The sequence below is a fragment of the Carassius carassius genome, chromosome 22 (genome assembly GCF_963082965.1).
Source record: "Carassius carassius chromosome 22, fCarCar2.1, whole genome shotgun sequence".
Lineage (NCBI taxonomy): Eukaryota > Metazoa > Chordata > Actinopteri > Cypriniformes > Cyprinidae > Carassius > Carassius carassius.
In genome coordinates this window covers 27,074,372-27,094,881 of record NC_081776.1, presented here as the reverse complement: position 1 = coordinate 27,094,881, position 20,510 = coordinate 27,074,372, and the positions used below count along the sequence as shown (strand labels likewise).

General features: G+C 37.3%; 1 protein-coding gene across 1 annotated transcript in view; it reads left to right on the top strand.

Moving 5' to 3' along the window:
- Nucleotides 1-3,758: 3,758 nt before the first annotated feature.
- Nucleotides 3,759-20,510, top strand: part of LOC132099265 (uncharacterized) — a 60,631-nt gene continuing 43,879 nt past the window's right edge. Inside the window, exons 1-3 of the mRNA XM_059505703.1 lie at nt 3,759-3,780; nt 4,333-4,447; nt 16,606-16,779. Coding sequence (XP_059361686.1) covers nt 3,759-3,780; nt 4,333-4,447; nt 16,606-16,779 — 311 coding nt within the window. The remainder of the gene's footprint in view (nt 3,781-4,332; nt 4,448-16,605; nt 16,780-20,510) is intronic.

The following is a 20,510-nucleotide window of genomic DNA, read 5'->3' as shown; positions in this document are numbered from 1 at the left end:
TCTTAATTTAAAACGACCCGACTGACCGCGACCCGAATATCATAAAAATGTTTTTTTGGATGACTCGTAACTGCGGGCAACCGTGGGTGACCACAGGCACCTGCTCATTTTGGATCAACCCACGTATCACTGATCAGTACGTACCAGATTCGTTGCAATAACGAGTCAAAAACACCATCCACAGCTGTAAATCCCAGTTTAGTTAGAAAGGTGAGGGTCGACTGAACGACATCTCATAGAGCACTTTTAGTCTAATGAAGCAATAACGTTGTAATATGGATAGTAATTATTTTGTTTACATCACATTTCTTCAGGCACAGTATTGTTTGTGTCCATTTTGGAATAACTCATGCTCAAAAACTGCGTCTTGGTGGTAAAAAACAGCATGGTTTTGTAACATATAGTGTCACCAACAGGATGAGACCATCCAATAAAAAAAAGTCCAAGATAAGTGGAATATTGTATATTTAAATTCTGGCACTCTCTCGTGACGGCTTGTGATGCCCGCTGTGACGCACATGTTGTCTGATTGGCTTTTTTTTTCTTATTCAACATTTTGCATATATGTGTGTGTGTGTTTTGTGGGGAATGTGGCTTTATCTGCATGATTACCATCTGTATTAAGGCCATCAATATGTTTTTATTGCAATCTCAGGATGTACTGTAATATTTTTTTTTACTATTTCTTATTATTACTCAAATTACTCAAATTATTCTTATTGTATTTTTCTAGTGCTCAAATAAATCACTTATATGATGCATATGATTCTGTCTATTGTTTTATAATTGAAAAAACTATGCAGTGGTTTGTTTAATGACTAAAATAGTTTGTAGAACCCTTCAATACATTTGATACATTTTTTTTTGGTAAATATTTACATTTGGGTTGGGGGAGGGGATAAATGGTTGCAGGAATCAAATTTTTCATGGCATCTTCAGATTTGAAATAGAATCTCATGAGACATGTGACCTTCAATCCATATATTTTCTGGATTGATCCAGGACTGATTTCATGTATTTCTATATGAAATAAAAAAAAAATCAGTGTGGTACTTTTTTTTTCAAGGCACTTCAGTGCCTATAACTTTTTATCTTTTTGAGCATGATCAACTCTATCAAATCATTATCAAGACTACATTTAAAGTTTTAAATGAATTTTATCACCTTCCCTAGATAACACGGGACATGCAGGATTTTATCTGATGATAAGCACATCATTTTGTAAGACTCATCAGATCAAACAATCATTGGAATGCATGATACATAGTTTTCACATCCACGCAATAGCTGTTTTAACATCTTTAATTATATTTACCATGATAGTTACACTATGTGCCTGTTTAATCCTCTTTGGATTACTTCCGTGTTCTTCCTCTGTCCTCTGCAGCATTTCTAATAGTCTCTAAGTGCTTTGAGATGCTGTAGAGTTGTTGAACTTTGCAAATGGAATCCAGTTTAGAAGTTACATGCCACGTTACAGCATTCTGTCCGTCAATCATTTGCGCTGGCTGGACTCACTGTTGCCTGTTGGTCAACTTTACCCATTGGAGTAGAAAAACTCAGATTTCGTCTGCATGCCATTATAACAACTATCAAAGTTGCTTTCTTTTTCAGTGAAATTAACAAATTCTTTGTGTGGACAATACTATATACTTCCACAAACAATGCTAGTCCAGCCCCGCTTCACGTTAAAAGGTGAACAAATTTTACTGGTTGGCTTCTCATTACGTCACTACTCCAAAGTGAATGAGTGAAGGGCATTATGTTAACACTGTTCCTATTAGTTGCTTTTCGCTATCAGACACAAACAAGTCTGTGCTGGACTTGTGTTTTATTTTTTACTTCTGAGGTTGAGCTAATATGTTAGCATATAATAGTGTAGGTAGAGCTGCAACTAACGATAATTTTTTCTGTCGACTAATCTAACGATTATTTTTTTCGATTTAGTCGACTACTCAAACGATTATTTTTATTAAAATTATTTTTTTTAATTTTAATTATCTGATGTTCTTTTTTTGATTAGCTAATGAATCCTTTGGATAACTTTACAAAAAAATCTAAGTACAACTTCTAATATAATATTTCAACCTTTATACATTTTTTTTTTCTCCAAAACATACTTCAATGTGGTTGAAGTTTTTACAGTATACAAAGATAAAGAGGCAAAGAAAATTATTTTACTATGGTAAATATGAGTTAACGATAGCGTTTATAATTAAACCACAGTAGCCACAAATTTACAGTTGTCTGAGACGTCATGAAATGTTCTTTAGCATCACAAACCATAAAATGTAGTCAGGGTTCTGCTATGGTTTATTTTCATAATTGCTTTTAGAATCACTGAATCTGCTGCGGTCGTTCCATCACATCTGCAGCGGAGACCTGAACCAGGAAGTTGGTCACCAGATAACACGGTAACCAGTTAAACTGTAACACCGGAGAGCACCAGTATGTTTTCCTCGGAGGTAAAGCCCTGCATTTCAGCCCGAGCCCGATGGGCCCCGACTTATTTATGCCCCTAGGGCCGGGCTTCAGGCCAATTTTCACGTTATAGCTCATATGCGGGCCGGGCCGGGCCTTGGGCCTTTTTTGGGTTATCCTTCCATTTATATTTTTAGACATTAGTAAAAAAAAAAATGAGAAGTTGACGTCGACAATAGAAAAACAAACATAGAAAAAACATTTCATAACCTCATAACTTTCATAATCTGATAATTCAACCCGTTATAATTACACTGACATGACAGTCTAACTTCGAGCCCTGCACGGGCCTCAAATCTAGGCCCGAGCCCGGGCCTGGCCCGAGACGCTCAGGCCCTAGCCCGACCAGTGTCCGACAGCTCATCAGAATTATCAGCCCGAGTCTGACACGAGCCCGTGTTTTTATTTATTTATATTTTTACACAGCAGAAGCCTGCCCTATTTGCATCAATTAAAAAAGGGGTCAGTTTTGTGTTATGTTTCTTTTCATTTCTTTATCAAGTTAATTTAGAAAAATGTTTGGAGCATTTTTTTTAAAATGAAGATTTACGTTAATCAGCCGAGCCAACAGCGAGTAGCCTAAAACATATTTAATCAATTAAGCCTCTCAAATTAACGCTAATACTTTACTTGGCTACAATGAAATCCATAGATATAAAACACTTCAAGCATATCACACAGACAGTTAGTTTAACATATGTTTATTCTTGCTCACTGGAGTCGCGCAGGTAGAGTCGATTGTCTTTACACTCGTCCGTCTTCACACGAGGAGGGCTCACACGAGGGCTGCCGCGGTGAAACTTAGCGCTTTTGTATTAGCCTGATTATCTGTGATTGAAGTCAGCTGGCCACGCCTCACTATTTAGCAGATCGAAACCAGGCAGTCCCGCGCCACTTTCAGCACATATTAACCAGGGTAAGACACAAGCTATGTTTCCATCAACACGTTTTTATCCGAATTATGTGATATAGAATGAAAAATGCCTTATGGAAACAGTAAAATTCGATTGAATTTCGTGAAAATCGACTCAAATGAAATACGGTCGGTCTCATCGGATGTTATCTTGATCGATATAGGGCTTATGCGATAAACGCTGATGGAAACGTTATTTGCCGGATAAATAATGATTAGCGATTTAAGTTTTAGGTCATTTTATGGTTGCAACCCGGAAGAAGTTTTAGTTTATTTCCGCTCTGTTTGCGCCTCCTATGTTTGCACACGCGTGATTTTTTTTTTTCCCAAACCAGTTGAGCGCAAACGCAAACGCTTTGCACACATGGCGGGTATCAAAGACAGATGTAAGTGGTCAAACGAGGAGACGAGATGCTTTTTAAATTTAATTTATGAGAAAAATATAACGGCTATTTTAGATAGCAAAAATCTAAGAAATGCCATAATTTATCAGGAACTCGCGAAGGAAATGGCCAACAAAGGTTACAACAAGCCGTAGGACGTCCTCCGGAGTAAATGGAAAGCGCTCAAACAGCGATACATGGGTCAAAAAAGAGAGTTGTCTCGCAGCGGTGCCGGAGGGAAATGAGGAGCAGAAGAAACTTCTTTTAAAAACATTACAAATAGTAATGTTTCCAAACTTTTGGCCTGTACTGTACATCAATGTGGAAATGAAACGTAATATATGAATTCCATTTTCATTCAATCTGAGATTGCTTAAGTGTACCATCTACCAAGGTAAACAGACGCACCTGTTCAGGTCAGAAGTGGTGAAGACTGCCGCGTCATGCGCACTACCGGGAGTGCCGACACAAATGTCCCTTATGATGCAACGATCGTCTACCACAGCCTGTAGTACGATTGATGGCCAGCCCTTTCTATTGACAAAATCCCTGTAGCCTTCAGCAGGGGGTCTAATCGGGACGTGAGTCCCGTCTATTGCGCCATACACCTGTGGCACAAGGTGCGCTCTGGAGTTACGCAAGGAGATATCATGCGCCTCATCCACTCCAGGTAGGTATATATATCTTCGCATCATCCTCGTTCGTATGGCATTGCACACGGCGTAAACACACCAGTGCACGGTGGTTTTGCTGACTACAAACGTTTCGCCTACCACTCTGTACTCTGCGCATGTAGCCAGTTTGTAGAGCGCAATGGCGATACGCTTCTCGGTTGGAACCGGAGGGCGAGAGCTTGCGACATCTGGGGAAAGGGACGGGCCAATAAAATGACACAACAGGTCAAATGTTGTCTTGGTCATCCGAAAATGCTTCAACCAAAAGGTTTTCCGTAAAATGTCTCTGAACCAGGATCTCCCAGAACTGTTTGGAGCGCTGTCGTTCCCACACCACAGGCCGCCTCCGTTGTCATCTGGGATTTACGTGCATCTGCATCATCATATCAAGTTATAATAAGAAAACAACGACGTTATCAACACATTGCTAAGTCGCTATCAGCTGGCACATAAGCACTATTATAACTTGTGCAATATTGTTCATTTGTTGGTAAATGGCGCGCTCCATTTTGTTTAGCAAAACTTTGTTCGCAAATGTTTGCTAGAATGTTGTGCGATTCAATGCGAAAATGAATGGAAACACCTTAAAATGTTTGAAATCAATTCGATATACCAATTTGATCGCAAAACAGCATGTGACGTCATTACGCACAGGTTTTTATTCGCTTTAAAGCCGTTTGATGGAAACACACTTTCAGCAGCTTTATTCGCATGATTTTTTTTTACCGAACTTCAGATAATTCGATTGACAAGTTGATGGAAACATGGCTACACACAATTTACACCAAAAACTTTCCTAGCAATGACGATCACACACTAGTCTGATGAGAAACCAAGGCAAAACACTCACAAGCTGCTGTCCTTCTCCGTAGCTCGACTGTTTCTTCTGACAAGTGCTTTCTAAACAGCTAATTAAGTACTTTCACTGGCTTTGGCCACACCTCACTATTTAGCAGATCGAAACCAGGCAGTCCCGCGATAGGCAAACGCAAAACCAAGCGCCACTTTCAGCACGTATTAACCAGGGTAAGACACACACAATTTAAACCAAAAACTTTCCTAGCAATGACGATCACACACTAGTCTGATGAGAAAACAAGGCAAAACACTCACAAGCTGCTGTCCTTCTTTGTAGCTCGACTGTTTCTTCTGACAAGTGCTTTCTAAACAGCTAATGAAGTGCTAATTTAAGCTAATTTAAGTTTTTAAATCTGCTGAAGCATCAATAAGTTTTAAAGCTATTCATTTTATATATATATATATATATATATATATATATATATATATATATATATATATATATATATATATATATATATATATATATATATATATATATATATATATAATTTTATATACTTCATGAAAATACTTCATGGGGGTGGTGTTGGCTTAGTGGATAAGACACATGCCTTTGGCGTGAGAGACCCGGGTTCGAATCAACTGTGAGACACCAATGTGTCCTGAGCAAGACACTTAACCCCTAGTTGCTCCAGACACTTAACCCCTAGTTGCTTCAGAGGCGTGCGACCTCTGACATATATAGCAATTGTAAGTCACTTTGGATAAAAGTGTCAGCTAAATGTAAAATAATAAAAAAAATATTTTTATTGAAAGCAAAGATAAGAAAGCAATACATATTAGTAATGTAATTTTACTGTAAATGTATATTTGTTATGCATTGAACTATTTGCAAATAATATTATTTAAATATTTTATATTAATATTTTTATATGTACAGATTCACTGTTAATTGTTTGTCTAATGTGCTGAAAATGACTCTATGGGTGTTTTCACATATAGTATTTTTTTTTTCTTTTTTTTTAAAGATCCAAACCTATTTCATGTAAAGTGAACCAGCCGAAAGTGATCTTATGGTGTTCACATTATAGTGGACTCAAAAGAGAACCTGGTCCTTTTCTTGGTCCTCTTCAGCACTGAAGTAATCTCAGGCCCTTTCTTGTTCACATCACAACTTCATAAGACCTCAGATCCCAGCTTTCTGTGCAGCAGTGAAACACTGGAGTCTGACCTACTGTAAAATTTGGAAGATGAAGTGAACAGGGAAGGGGGTCAGGAAGAGCTTTATCCAGTTATGAGTTTTAACAACACATTTCAGTCAAAGTTAAAAGGGAACATTATCTGTAAAGTTAATTCAACTTTTTTTTTCTCAACTACGACAGTATTCAAATGTTTCTTTGCTCCTAACATCCAGGAGCACAGAACCTTGTTGTCAATCTAATGGTAATGGCTTTCATACTGAATTGCTACATTATTTGTGACCCTGGACCACAAAACCAGTCATAAGGGTAAATTTTTTGGAATTTCAGATTAATACATCTGAAGCTGAATAAATAAACAACAAGAAGCTGAACAAATAAGCTTTCCAATGATGTATGGTTTGTTAGGATATATATTTGGCCGAAATACAGCTATTTGAAAATCTGGAATCTAAAGGTTGAAAAAAAAAATCTAAATATTGACAAAATCGTCTTTAAAATTTTCCAAATTAATTCTTAGCAATGCATATTACTTTATACACATAAAAGTGAGGTGTATGCTGATTGGCCAGCTATTCAGTGCATTTTCATTGGCTGAATAACTCAAGCGTGTGACGGAAATGTTACACCCCTTACTATACTGTAATGGAGCAACGAGACAAAAACATTAAAAAACCTATTACAGGCATTTGTTGCATTCAGTGTGGACATAATTACTGATTATAATGACTTTTACTGTCTTTTAACGTGATGTGTTACATATAGTAATGCGAAAACATAAAACCATGTCTGCATTTGTGATCGGAGAAACAACAAGCGCTACTCTACACTGCTCAAAACTCATGTTTGAATCATCATTGGCAAATTCTTTAAATATAAAAAATGCACTTTCAGGTTGTGAGTCAGAAGCGCCATACTGTCCTTGCAAAGTTGGAATTGCTCAACTTTATAGAAACAGCCTTTGAGCACAGACACATTGTAGACTACTCTGTAGGTTCAGGAAACAGTCCTCCATAAAATGCACGGCACACATCTGAATATTTGGGGTGAACTGGAACTGTTCTGGAACAGTGTTGTAAATACAACTTAACCACTGATTTCTAGTTTTGTCCTCTTTTGGAAGGCCAAACAAAGTAGCTTCACTTTCACAATGGAACAAACGGTGTCTCCACAACATGGAGGTGGCGTCAGCTGCAGCAACGACAGCAGCAGAAATACTACAGCAAGAATAAAAGTTACACCTTTCTTTATGGAAACATTTGGACGGCATTATGCAAATCTTCCCACACAGTTACGTAGACATGTGGGGAACGTTTAAACTAGGTGTTTTAGGAGGGCAGTGACCAGTGTAGTGTCATCTACAGCGGTATCGTTGACTTGATTGCAAATAAATGCACAGACACTATTTAATTGAACAGAGATGACATAACTGAATTCAATGATGAACTGCCTTTAACTATCATTTTTTCATTATTGACACTGTTTTCCTAATGAATGTTGTTCAGTTGCTTTGACGCAATGTATTTTGTTTAAAGCGCTATATAAATAAAGGTGACTTTGACTTTGTCTAGACATCCACTTTGGTGGCTGAACAAAAAAAGGCTTGACACTGACAGTCTTTACAAATCCATTGTCCACATAGTTGATTGGTCAAAACCTCAGGAGATTGAAGTGGCCCTTAAATACAGCATATCTCAAGTCTCCATTTGTGAGTCCAGAGCAAGAACATTTTCAGTTGCTTCTGCAAGTCTAAAAGTGGAAGCGGAAAGAGCGGCCATTTTAGCAAAGCTGGCTGTACTCAAAGAAAAACATAAATCGGAGGATAGAGAAGATGAGTTGAACAGAGAAAAAACTAATCCTTGATAGAGTAAAGGATTGCAAAGATATAAAGTAGATTGAAGCTTGGGTCAACACATGGAGTCAGACCGAAAGGTCAAAGACTGTCACTTCCTGTATAGCCTTGCATCTTCACATGAGCCACTAGATGGGGTCAGCTTAAATAACACATAGAAATACAAAAAAAATGTAACAAATTATCTTTGCATAAAACACGGTATTTTGGCTCCTACAACCAGTCTTTTAGAAATACAACCCCAAATCAGAAAAAGTTGGGACAGTATGGAAAACGCAAATAAAAAAAAAGAGAAGTGATTTCTAAATTTACTTTTACTTGTTTTTCATTGCAGACAATATGAACAAAAAATATTTCATGTTTTGTCTGGTCAACTTCATGTCATTTGTAAATATGCATCCTTTCCTGTCATTCAGACCTGCAACACATTTAAAAAAAAGTTGGGACAGTAAAGCATTTACCACTTTGTAATGTTGCCATTCCTTTTCACAACACTTAAAAGACGTTTAGGGACTGAAGACACCAAGTGATGAAGTGTTTCAGGTGTAATTTTGTCCCATTCTTCCTGCAAACAAGTTTTAAGGTGGGCAACAGTACGGGGTCTTTGTTGTCGCATTTTGCGCTTCAAAATGCACCACACATTCTCTATTGGAGACAGGTCGGGACTGCAGGCAGGCCAGTCAAGTACCCGTACCCTCTTCCTCCGCAGCCAGGACTTTGTAATGTGTGCAGAATGTGGTTTTGCATTGTCTTGTTAAAATATGCATGGACGTCCCTGGAAAAGATGTCTTTTTGAAGGCAGCATATTATGCTCCAAAATCTCTATGTACTTTTCAGCATTAATGGTGCCTTCACAGAAGTGCAAGTTACCTTTGCCAAGGGCACTGACACAACCCCATACCATGACAGACCCTGGCTTTTGGACTTGTTGCTGGTAACAGTCTGGATGATCCTTTTCTTCTTTGGTCCGGAGCACACGGCGTCCATTCCTCCCAAAAAATACCTGAAATACTGATTCATCTGACCACAGTACACGTTTCCACTGTGTGATGGTCTATCCCAGATGCCTCCGAGCCCAGAGAAGTCGACGGCGCTTCTGGTCACTGTTAAAATAGGGCTTCCTTTTGGCACAGTTTTAACTGGCATTTGTGGATGCAACCACGTATTGTGGTACTTGACAAAGGTTTGCCAAAGTAGTCCTGAGCCCATGTGGTGATATCGCTTATAGATGAATGACGATTCTTGATGCAGTGCCGCCTGAGGGATCGGAGAGCACGGTTGTTCAGCGTAGGCTTGCGCCCTTGTCCTTTACGCACTGCAATTCCTCCAAATTCCTTGAACCTTTTAATTATGTTATGCACTGTTGAATGTGAAATATCCAAATCTCTTCCTATCTTTCTTTGAGGAACATTGTTTTTAAACATTTCAATAATTTTCTCACGTATTTGTTGGCAAACTGGCGATCCTCTGCCCATCTTTGCTCCTAAAGGATTAGACCTTTCTTGGATGCTGCTTTTGTACCAAATCATAATTACAATCACCTGTTGACATCACCTGTTTCAAATCACATCATTTAACCATTTTAACTCCTTACTAGCCCTAAATTGCTCCTGTCCCAACTTTTTTTTAAATGTGTTGCAGGTCTGAATGACAGGAAAGGATGCATATTTACAAATGACATGAAGTTGACCAGACAAAACATGAAATATTTTGTGTTCATATTGTCTGCAATGAAATACAAGTCAAAGTAAATTTAGAAATCACTACTTTCTTTTTTTATTTGCGTTTTCCATACTGTCCCAACTTTTTCTGATTTGGGTTTGTAATATCTCTTTGGGTTTGAGAATTTAGTCTTTGCAACTTTAGGGATCTTATCTATGCATGAACAGCTTGTAACACTCCAAAGAGAAAGGAAAACATGAAATTGCATCATATGACCCCTTTAAAGTGGGCAGAATGCTAGATCTTCGTGTGCGTTGGGTGGTTCTTTGCCTCCATTTAATGCACAGCAAGCTGTAGATTACATAAATTACATCAGATTTGTTTTGTATTGTTACTAAGCATTTAGTTATTTTTGAAAATGTAACAGACTGGAACATCTGAAATTACACTAGTAAATAAAACAACTGTATTAATAATGAACTATAAATATGAAAAAAAAAATTTATAATAATAAACTGCTTAGTTCAACCTCAAGCATTACTGTTATGTTGGTCCATATAAAGCGTAACGGGACCTCATTGCTTTAATAAATCACAACTGGACCCACAAACCATAAGTAGGGCCCTAGGATTTCCATGATGCTGAAAATACGGACAGGATCGTGGAATCCAGTAATAAAAATGGAATTTACTGTATAATGCAGAATGTCACAGAATTTGCCAAATTTTGGTGAATAAATTAAAACTAGTAATACACTCAAATATGGACTAGTGTCTGTGAATATTAAACCACAAAAATACCATTTAAATATGAATCCTGGATGTTCTGCGTGTCTGTGGGAATAAAAGCTGCAGATGTATGGTTTAATTTATTACACAATTCGCTGCTGCATGAACATGAATATATATATGAACATGATCTCTAGAACTCACTTCGTGAAATTGTCATATCATATACAAAAATAATTTATTTACCAGAAAAATGAACACAGTATTTCTGAAAAAAAAAAAAAAACTAATAATAATAAACTTTTTTTAAATAAAATAAGTTAATTAGAGATGATGTTTTGATTATTAAAATTGTATCATTTGGACCAGTCAGACACTGGAGTATTTGTTATATTTAATAAATAGTGGAATATAACACTCCTCAACAAGCAAAAGATGTGATAGAGAGAATTAGGCCTCTGGTTACCATGGTAACAAAGACACACATCAAGATAAAATTGTTTTACAACTCAAAGAAATGTAGAGTTTTCACTCTAAGATCACGTGGAAACAGACAAATCTACACTTGTACTCTAAATTCCATCCTAATTGTATCTATCTCCCTCTTGATATAACCACTTGAGAAATGTAGGGACATGTACCCAATTTTCCCCATCTCATAATTTTTCCTCTTATAGTGTTTTGCTTATGTATTGATACAAACTCTTTTAAATGAACATTTTAGAATTGCTTACTTTTGTTAACAGAGATCACAGGTATTCCATGTTTGGTATCTTTTGGCTGCATTTTTAATGGCTAAATTTTCATTTATATTATACATTGATACCCATGGAAGATATTAGTGTTACCAGAATCTTTAATAAAACATCCAATCAAAGTCCATATGCAAAACATATGCCTGAGAACAAAGGGTTGTAAACTTTCTCCCAGGGTGCTTTCACACTAGCAAATTTGGTGCGTACTCAGGTCCGATTGACGTGAGCACTGTCTTCTGAACTCGGGTGTACACCTGTGAACCATACCTTAGTCCATTTAAGAATGGGGGTCTGGGGTATGGTTCATGTGAACTGGGGTATGATTCGCTGCTGATGTGAACGCAATCGTGCCAAATCATGGACGTGAACCGCTATTACTGACGCATTATTTGGTCAAAATGTGTGTTTGTGTGTGTTTCAATTACTTTCCTGATGAACGTGACTAATGCGCTGTAAGCAGAGAGCTGTATATCTCATTTCTGTTTGCCTTCAGCATTCTTTAGAGCATTTGCAGTACATTCGTAAGACAGATGCAAGTTCTGTTATGTACCAAAAACATACCACTGCATAGTTTTTTTCAATTCTAAAACACTAGACAGCAGTGGCGGACTGGGACAGTAAATCAGGCCGGGAATTTGACTCCAGCCCAGGCCACCTCTGTTGCTGCAGTCACCACCACCCAATTCACGTGTCCACCAGACTACTAAACTCTTTGGCTCTTTCAGTTGCTTGAATTGGGTGATACTTAAAAAATAAATCAAAATCTTGTAGCGCTAGTGCTACTGTTGCTTCCTTCGTCACCTTCAAAATAAATAAGCATTGTACACTAGGCTACATATTGTTGGCTAGAAATGTAAAATACATTTCTGGTTAATTTTGGCACTAAAAAAATACTGTATCCCCAAATGTAAAATAGTGTGCTAGTTTGTCATTAAGATGCTCTTTTAAAACATCTATCATTATATACATTTGTAATATATATATATATATCTTATATATCTTTTTTTTATAGATTTTATCTATTCTAAGTCGCTTTAAATGAAAACGTCCGTCTGCCAAATGATTATGTAAATATTAGGGTGTAACAGTTCAACTTTTTCACAGTTCGGTTTGTTTCACGGTTTTAGAGTCACGGTTTCGGTACCTGTGTGTGTATATATATATATATATATATATATATATATATATATATATATTACTAAGAATATTCTAACAACAAGCAACAGCACAAATAAATACAATAGAGTAAAGATACAAATAAAATAACCTGCCTTTCAGGTTTTTTTTATATAGGTCTTACATTAGTTTTTAAGTACAAAAATTGAATAAAGTAATCAAATGTAAAACTGCATAGCATTTTGTACTATAAATGAAAGATAATTCTTCATTAAAGTTACAAAAGCTTTTCAATCAAGAGCAGTGAGTGAATTCTTTGTTGGTGCTGTTCGATTAATATATCGATTAATAAGACTGTCACTTTTTTTAAATTTTTTTTTATCGCTGTTGTTGTAATGTCTGGGAATCCAGAATGCACATGCATCAACAGAAACATATATTATCTGAAGCCTGTTTGTTTTATGTGTTCTTTATTTAAACCATATTACAGATGCTTTGTCAGATTTATGTTGAACAGCGGTCCCAGAGTGTGCCGAACCGTGTGTGGTGAACCGAGTGGTTCGGATTTTTTCAGTGAACCGTCCCATCCCTAGTAAATATAAATGTAATTCTGACCGACCTGCTCCCTTACTGGTGAACATGGCTGGGATTTTGCAGCAACTTGCTGCATCTGTGGCCAGGGCTTTTCTCATTTTTATACGTTCCCTCTCTGCTCCTCCTTTGAGTTTACGCTCCATTTTTTGGCGCAGTTTTCTAAGATAAAGCCTGACTATGGATTTAGCCAATTAGGCAGTGTTTCGCTGATGTTTGGTCATGTGGTGGTGTCATTTTCACTCCACGATCGCCTGATTTGTAGATTCATAAGTCTGTCAATTAATTTGCAGTTGCATACCAGCCTATTGCACATCAGCCCGATCGACTGCCCAGCGGCAGCCGGCAGGCCAGAATGACCATCAGGCCACCGGGAAATGTCCCGGTGCTCCCGATGGCCAGTCTGCCCCTGCTAGACAGAAACTTAGATATCATATAAGTGATTTATTTGAGCACTAGAAAAATACAATAAGAATAATTTGAGTAAGAAAAATAACAATAATAAGAGAAATAAAAAAAGATTTAACTTTGTTTGCCAATTACAGATAATCCTGAGATTGCTAGAAATGCATAGTTTACAATGAATTACGATGCAAATAAGTGCTGATGTGCTGATAGCCACTTATACAGATGGTAATAACACAAAGTAAATAATCCACTCTCTCTATTCATATAGACGCGTTCACTTTGATAGCTGTGATCATGCAGTAATAGCGAGCTGATTTGGGGTGATTTGCACTCAAACAGATGGTAATCATGCAGATACATTCACATTAAACATAAAACACACTCTCACATATATAAAAACTGTTGAAAAATAAAACTAACAAAGAAAAGGCGATCGCTATAAGTTCCGCCTCCATCAGCTGACAGGTGCGTCAAAAATTCGCCAAATTCAAATAAACTATCTTTCGCCTGTCTTTCATTCATTCTTTTTTCCGGTGGATCGTCTCATTCTGTTTGTGACACTGTACGCTGCAAAACCATGCCGTGTTTTTACTACCAAGATGCAGTTTCCGACCGTGAGTTATTTCATAACGGACACAAACAGTTCTGTCGCTGAAGAACTGAAACGTAAACAAAGGAATTATTATCCATATTAAAAATCATTATCCAGAAATTTAAAATTAATATGATATTCAATATGGTCATTTGCAGCCAGAAGGGATGCTTGAACCAACCTGACCAGTTAAATGATTGAGAACTAATGCTGAGGTCTGAGGATGTCGTCATATGAGCACATTAACCCTGTGGAGTCTAAGGGTATTTTTGGGGCCTGGAGAAGTTTTGTCATGCTCTACCTGTTATAGACTTGTGTATTTACAGGTTAAGGCTGCCACCTTGTGGGTCATTATTGAAATGGCAGTGATTGTGTTAAGTATTGTTTGGCAAACGATATTTGAGCCAATGGGGCATCTGTAGTTGAGGGTCTGTTCACTGAAACAACAGAGTAAAGACATGTTCGGTAGTTTCTGCTCAGTCTGGTTTATTGTCTTCCACACGATACACCACACTACCCATTTAGATATTTATAAGAAACTGAAAAAAGCACAAATGTCAAAGTCTAATCTCACTGTAATTAGCACAAACTGGGCTATAATATTATGTGAGCAGCATGTATGTACATGATTGTGTTTTTGAGAAAAAAAATTTATGCGTGGTTAGTGAAAAACTAAAAATGTTAAAACACTTGAATAAGGCAAAAAACACATAAAGAACAATGGTTCCCGGGACTTTTGCGAACTGGAGCTTGTAGCCTAGAATTTTTCTTTCTAAATTATGTGAAAATCATCTTGTTTACTCACTTACAGAAAATAATATATTGATTTACCAACAAAAAGTGTCTTAGAAAATGTAAAAGTCATATGCGAGTAGGCGTCAACTATCATGAATATCATTATGATTTACACCTGAGAAGACAAAGGCCTGCATAATGAGCTGCATAATGAGCCATTCAGTCATCTGTGCCACTGAGAGGGAAGAGTTACAAGAGAGAATGTGAGAACAAAATAAATCTATATAATTTTATGTTTGTAGTTTATTTAGAATATATTTAATTATCCCACAACATAATTTAATATCCACTTGGGGGAGCAGTTAAACAGTTTATTAGGAACAATCAAAGCTGACTTTCAAACAATTTTTTTGCTTCATTACTCCAGTCCCACAATCCTTCAGAAATCCTTTTAACAATATTATTTTCTACAACAACAACAACAAAAAACATTTATTGTTATTATTATTATTTATCATCATTATTATTATTATTAATGTTGAAAAGAGCTGAGAATATTTTTCAGGTTTTTTAGGGGGGATAAATTAAAAGAACACCATTTTTGTTACATTTGTTACAGTTACATTTATATTATTTACATCAAGCTTTTGAATGGTATAGTATTGTATATTGTTATTGAAACTTCATAATAGTTTGGAAAAAGTCTAGTAAAATGTTTACACTTTATGTGAAAACTAGTACAAGTATATAAATAAATAAAAAGAGACTTACTCATGTTTATGATCTCTGCTGAATAAAGTGCTTCATTCTTTTTTTTTGAGGAAATCCATTTCTCAAATCCTCAACCACATCGCATCTTTTTGGGGTGAATTATGTCTTATTCCTCTCATCGCGAAGCAAACAGTAAAATAAAAAGAACTTGAAGAACAGTCTCGCTGCGTTTTTTTCTTTGTCGGCGTATTCAAGCCGCGCGTGCTTCAGTTTGAATCTGAATAGCGCGTTCGGCGCGGGGGCGTGGTCACATTAGATATAATGAAGGGAGACGTGAAAAACGGACATCGCCTTGTTTCCATATGGATTACTTTATCACAGAATGTTTGTTTTCGACGGTACTTGTTTAGTTTAAAAGTAGACATGTCAAGCTTTCTATAGATATCTCTCTCATGTCTCTTCGTTGAGTATTCACTGAGTTACAGTTCATTTTATTGACATGTTTGTAAATGAAGATCAGCGCAGACAAAGCGCTGACACCTTGTTTGTTATCTTTATTTTATAAGTGCACAAAGTTTTGTTGTTATTATGTCTGTATCCAAAAAAAAGTAGACCCTTTACAGATTCGATTGATGTATTGCTCTTATCTGTACGATTAAAACTGAAAGTGTAATTTAAGTTCTTTTCGGGGTTATCAGGAGAAAATGACTCATAACGCGTATATGCGTTAATCGACTCCAGAGGGTTAATAGGAATGAGGCTTGTGTGAATAGCATATGTTTCTATGCTTCTTCCTCCTCTTTAAAAATGTAATAATCAAATATTCAGTACCCAAACAAGCTAATTGCACATATTCATAAAGTATGTTCTGTTTCTGTGAATATTACACATTTGACCTGACTGACAAGATCAGAATGACAAATATGCAAAGGATACAACACATAATGTGATATACAGAACAAACAAACTAATGTGATGTTTACTGTTGTTTTATGTTTTTGTAGATTGTCTGGCTGTATGGTGACAGAGGAGGGATGTTGTTATTTGTCTTCAGCTGTGACTTCAAACCCCTCATGCTTGAGAGAGCTGGATCTAAGCTATAATCACCCTGGAGATTCAGGAGTTAAGCTGCTCTCCGAAAAACTAAAGGACCCAAACTGCTCACTGGATAAATTAAAGTATGTCGAGCAGGAAGATGTTTTAAGTTTTATTCTTTAAACATTTCAGTGTCCCTGGGTATATCGATATGAGTCTAGGAGTTTTTAAAGGATGCAACAATATTTAGAATTTAAAGACCACTAGTCTGAGGAGTTAAATATTAACTAAGCTGCTCAGAAAAAAACAAATTGACAACCAAAGAGTACTTTAACTTACCACCTAACTGGCCACAACATCAGAGCAAACAGTGAAAACAATAAAAATAGTAGCCTCCTCCTTACAGCTTCCATAAAAGGTAGAAACAAATATTCAAAATGAAACTTATGTTGCAAACATTAAAGGGTTAGTTCACCCAGATAGCAAATTTATGTAATTAATAACTTACCCTCATGTTGTTTCAAACCCGTAAGACCTCCGTTTATCTTTGGAACACAGTTTAAGATATTTTAGATTTAGTCCGAGAGCTCTCAGTCCCTCCATTGAAGCTGTGTGTACGGTATACTGTCCATGTCCAGAAAGGTAAGAAAAACATCATCAAAGTAGTCCATGTGACATCAGAGGGTCAGTTAGAAAATTTTTGAAGCATCGAAAATACATTTTTGTCCAAAAATAGCAAAAATGACGACTTTATTCAGCATTGTCTTCTCTTTCGTGTCTTTTGTGAGTTCAAATCAAAGCAGTCTGGATATCCGGTTCGCGAACGAATAATTCAGTTCACCAAATTGAACTGAATCGTTTTAAACGGTTCACATCTCTAATACGCATTAATCCACAAATGACTTAAGCTGTTAACTTTTTTAATGTGGCTACAGTCTTTCCACAGTCTGTGATGATTTGGGGTGCAATGTCATCTGCTGGTGTTGGTCCATTGTGTTTTTGAAAACCAAAGTCACTGCACCCGTTTGCCAAGAAATTTTGGAGCACTTCATGCTTCCTTCTGCTGACCAGCTTTTTGAAGATGCTGATTTTATTTTCCAGCAGGATTTGGCACCTGCCCACTGCCAAAAGCACCAAAAGTTGGTTAAATGACCATGGGTGTTTATGTGCTTGACTGGCCAGCAAACTCACCAGACCAGAGCCCCATAGAGAATCTATGGGGTATTATCAAAAGGAAAATGAGGAACGAGACCAAAAAAGGCAGATGAGCAGAATGCCACTTTCAAAGAAACCTGGGCTTCCATACCACCTCAGCAGTGCCACAAACTGATCACCTCTATGCCATGCCAAATTGAGGCAGTAATTAAAGCAAAAGGAGCCCCTACCAAGTATTGAATACATGTACAGTAAATTAACATACTTTCCAGAAATCCAACAATTCACTAAAAAGGTTTTTTTTTTAATTGGTCTTGTGTGTTCTAATTTGTTGAGATAGTGAATTTGTGGGTTTTTGTTAAATGTGAGCCAAAATCATCACAATTAAAAGAACCAAAGACTTAAACTACTTCAGTCTTTATTTAATACACAAGTTTCAGTATTTGAGTTTAATTACTGAAATAAATGAACTTTTCCATTACATTCTAATTTATTGAGACCTGTATATTAGAATGAGGACATTGCAATATAATTATATTAGAATGAGTACATTATTATTTATGGGATTGAAAACAAGATGCAAACAATCAGAATATTGTACCTGGTCAAGAGTGCCCAATGTTTTAAGATTCAAGAGCATATGACCAGCAGTGAAATGTAAGTCAGTTATTAACCCTTTCGAGTCGATTAACGCGGATACGCATTTTGAGTCATTTTCTCCTGATAACCCCCGAAAAGAACTTAAATTACACTTTCAGTTTTAATCGTACAGATAAGAGCAATACATCAATCGAATCTGTAAAGGGTCTACTTTTTTTTGGATACAGACATAATAACAACAAAACTTTGTGCACTTATAAAATAAAGATAACAAACAAGGTGCGCTGTCTGCAGCCTTTGTCTGCGCTGATCTTCTTTTACAAACACGTCATTAAAATGAACAAGTGCCGCCGAAAACAGATATTCTGTGATAAAGTAATCCATATGAAAACAACGCGATGTCTGTTTTTCAAGTCTCTCTTCATTATATCTAATGTGACCATGCCCCCGCGCCGAACGCGCTATTCAGATTCAAACTGAAGCGCGCGGCTTGAATACGCCCATAACAGAAGAAAAAGCAGCCAGACTGTTCAAGTTTTTTTATTTTACTGTTTGCAGTAAATAATAATTTTACTGTTTTTACTGTTTAAATATTAAGATGAGCAGGAATGTACAAGAGGAGAATGTGCAAACAGGTTGTACAGGGTATTTACACAGAGGTAATAAACTAAATAAAAATAAAAAATATAGAAATTACTGTCTGCAAGTGTCAATGTCAGTATATTCAGTATCTTACTGATAATTAAGTGAAATCATGTAGAGGTTAAGAGACTGAGTTAGAGTTTAGGTGCCTGATGGCCTGGGGGAAGAAGCTCCTCCTAAGTCTCTCAGTTTTTGCCATCAGGCTGCGGAAGCACTTACCAGATGGCAGCAAAATGAAAAGAGAGTTACGAGGGTGATTTGTGTCCTTAATGATTTTAACAGCTCTGCTTTTGCAACGTTTGAGGTAGATGTCCTGTAGAGAGGGGAGAGCAGACCCTGAGATGTGCTCAGCTGAGCGCACAACTCTCTGCAGGGCTCTGCAGCCTTGACTGGAGCTTTTCCAATACCACACTGAGATACACTAAGTCACTCAGCTCAGCTGACGCAGATGGTACAGTCTTAGCCTGGCTTTATTAACCTGAGTTTGAATGTGGGTAGTCCAAGTCAGGTCCTCTGAGATGTTTATACCAAGGTACTTGAAGCTGCTCACCCTCTCCACAGGGGTCCCACTGATCATAAGAGGAGTGTAAGGCTGCTGCTGTCTCTTCCTGAAGTCCACAATCAGCTCTTTAGTTTTACTCACACTTATAGAAAGACAATTGTCCTGGCACCATGATGTGTGATAGAGTTGGAGGTGTATTGGCCTACTTTCACCTCTTGAGGTCTGCCAGAGAGGAAATCAAGAATCCAGTTGCATAGTGAAGAATTCAGGCCAAGGTCCATGAGTTTAAAAGCTAGCTTGATGGGGACTATAGTATTGAAAGCTAAGCAATAGTCGATGAATAGCAGCCTTACATAGTTCCCATTGCTGCTGTCAATATGCATGAAAGAAGAGTGCAGGATGTAAGAGATGGCATCTTCAGTGGATCTATTAGGGTGATAGGCAAACTGAAGAGGATCCAAAGTATCAGGGATGGAGGAGCAAATGTTGTTCTTTATAAGTTTCTCAAAGACCTTCATGACTGTTGACGTGAGGGCAACCGGACAATAGACGGCCAGAAATTCCATCAGGACCTGGTGCTTTCCTGACGTTCACTCGCTTTAGAGCCCTCCGAACTTCATACAGACAGGTATTCCAATGCCTCCTGATGCGTTAATCGGCAGACTCGCGTTGCTGCGGTTGCATTCAAAGGGGCCGTAGAAATTGTTAAACTTGCCAGCCAGCGACGGTTCTGCTTTCACAGTTGCAGATGATTTGTTTCCAAAGGCACAGATGGTTCTTAGTCCTTGCCACATTCGTCGGGAGTCATTTAGTTGGAAATAGGACTCTATGCATTCCCTGTATCTGTGTTTTGCGGCTTTTACAATGCATCAGAGAGCATAACACAATGTTTTGTACTCACTCATGGTACCCGATGAGAGCCCGGCGTTGTATGCAGCAGTGCATTTGTTTACTGCAGCACGGATTGTTCTTTCC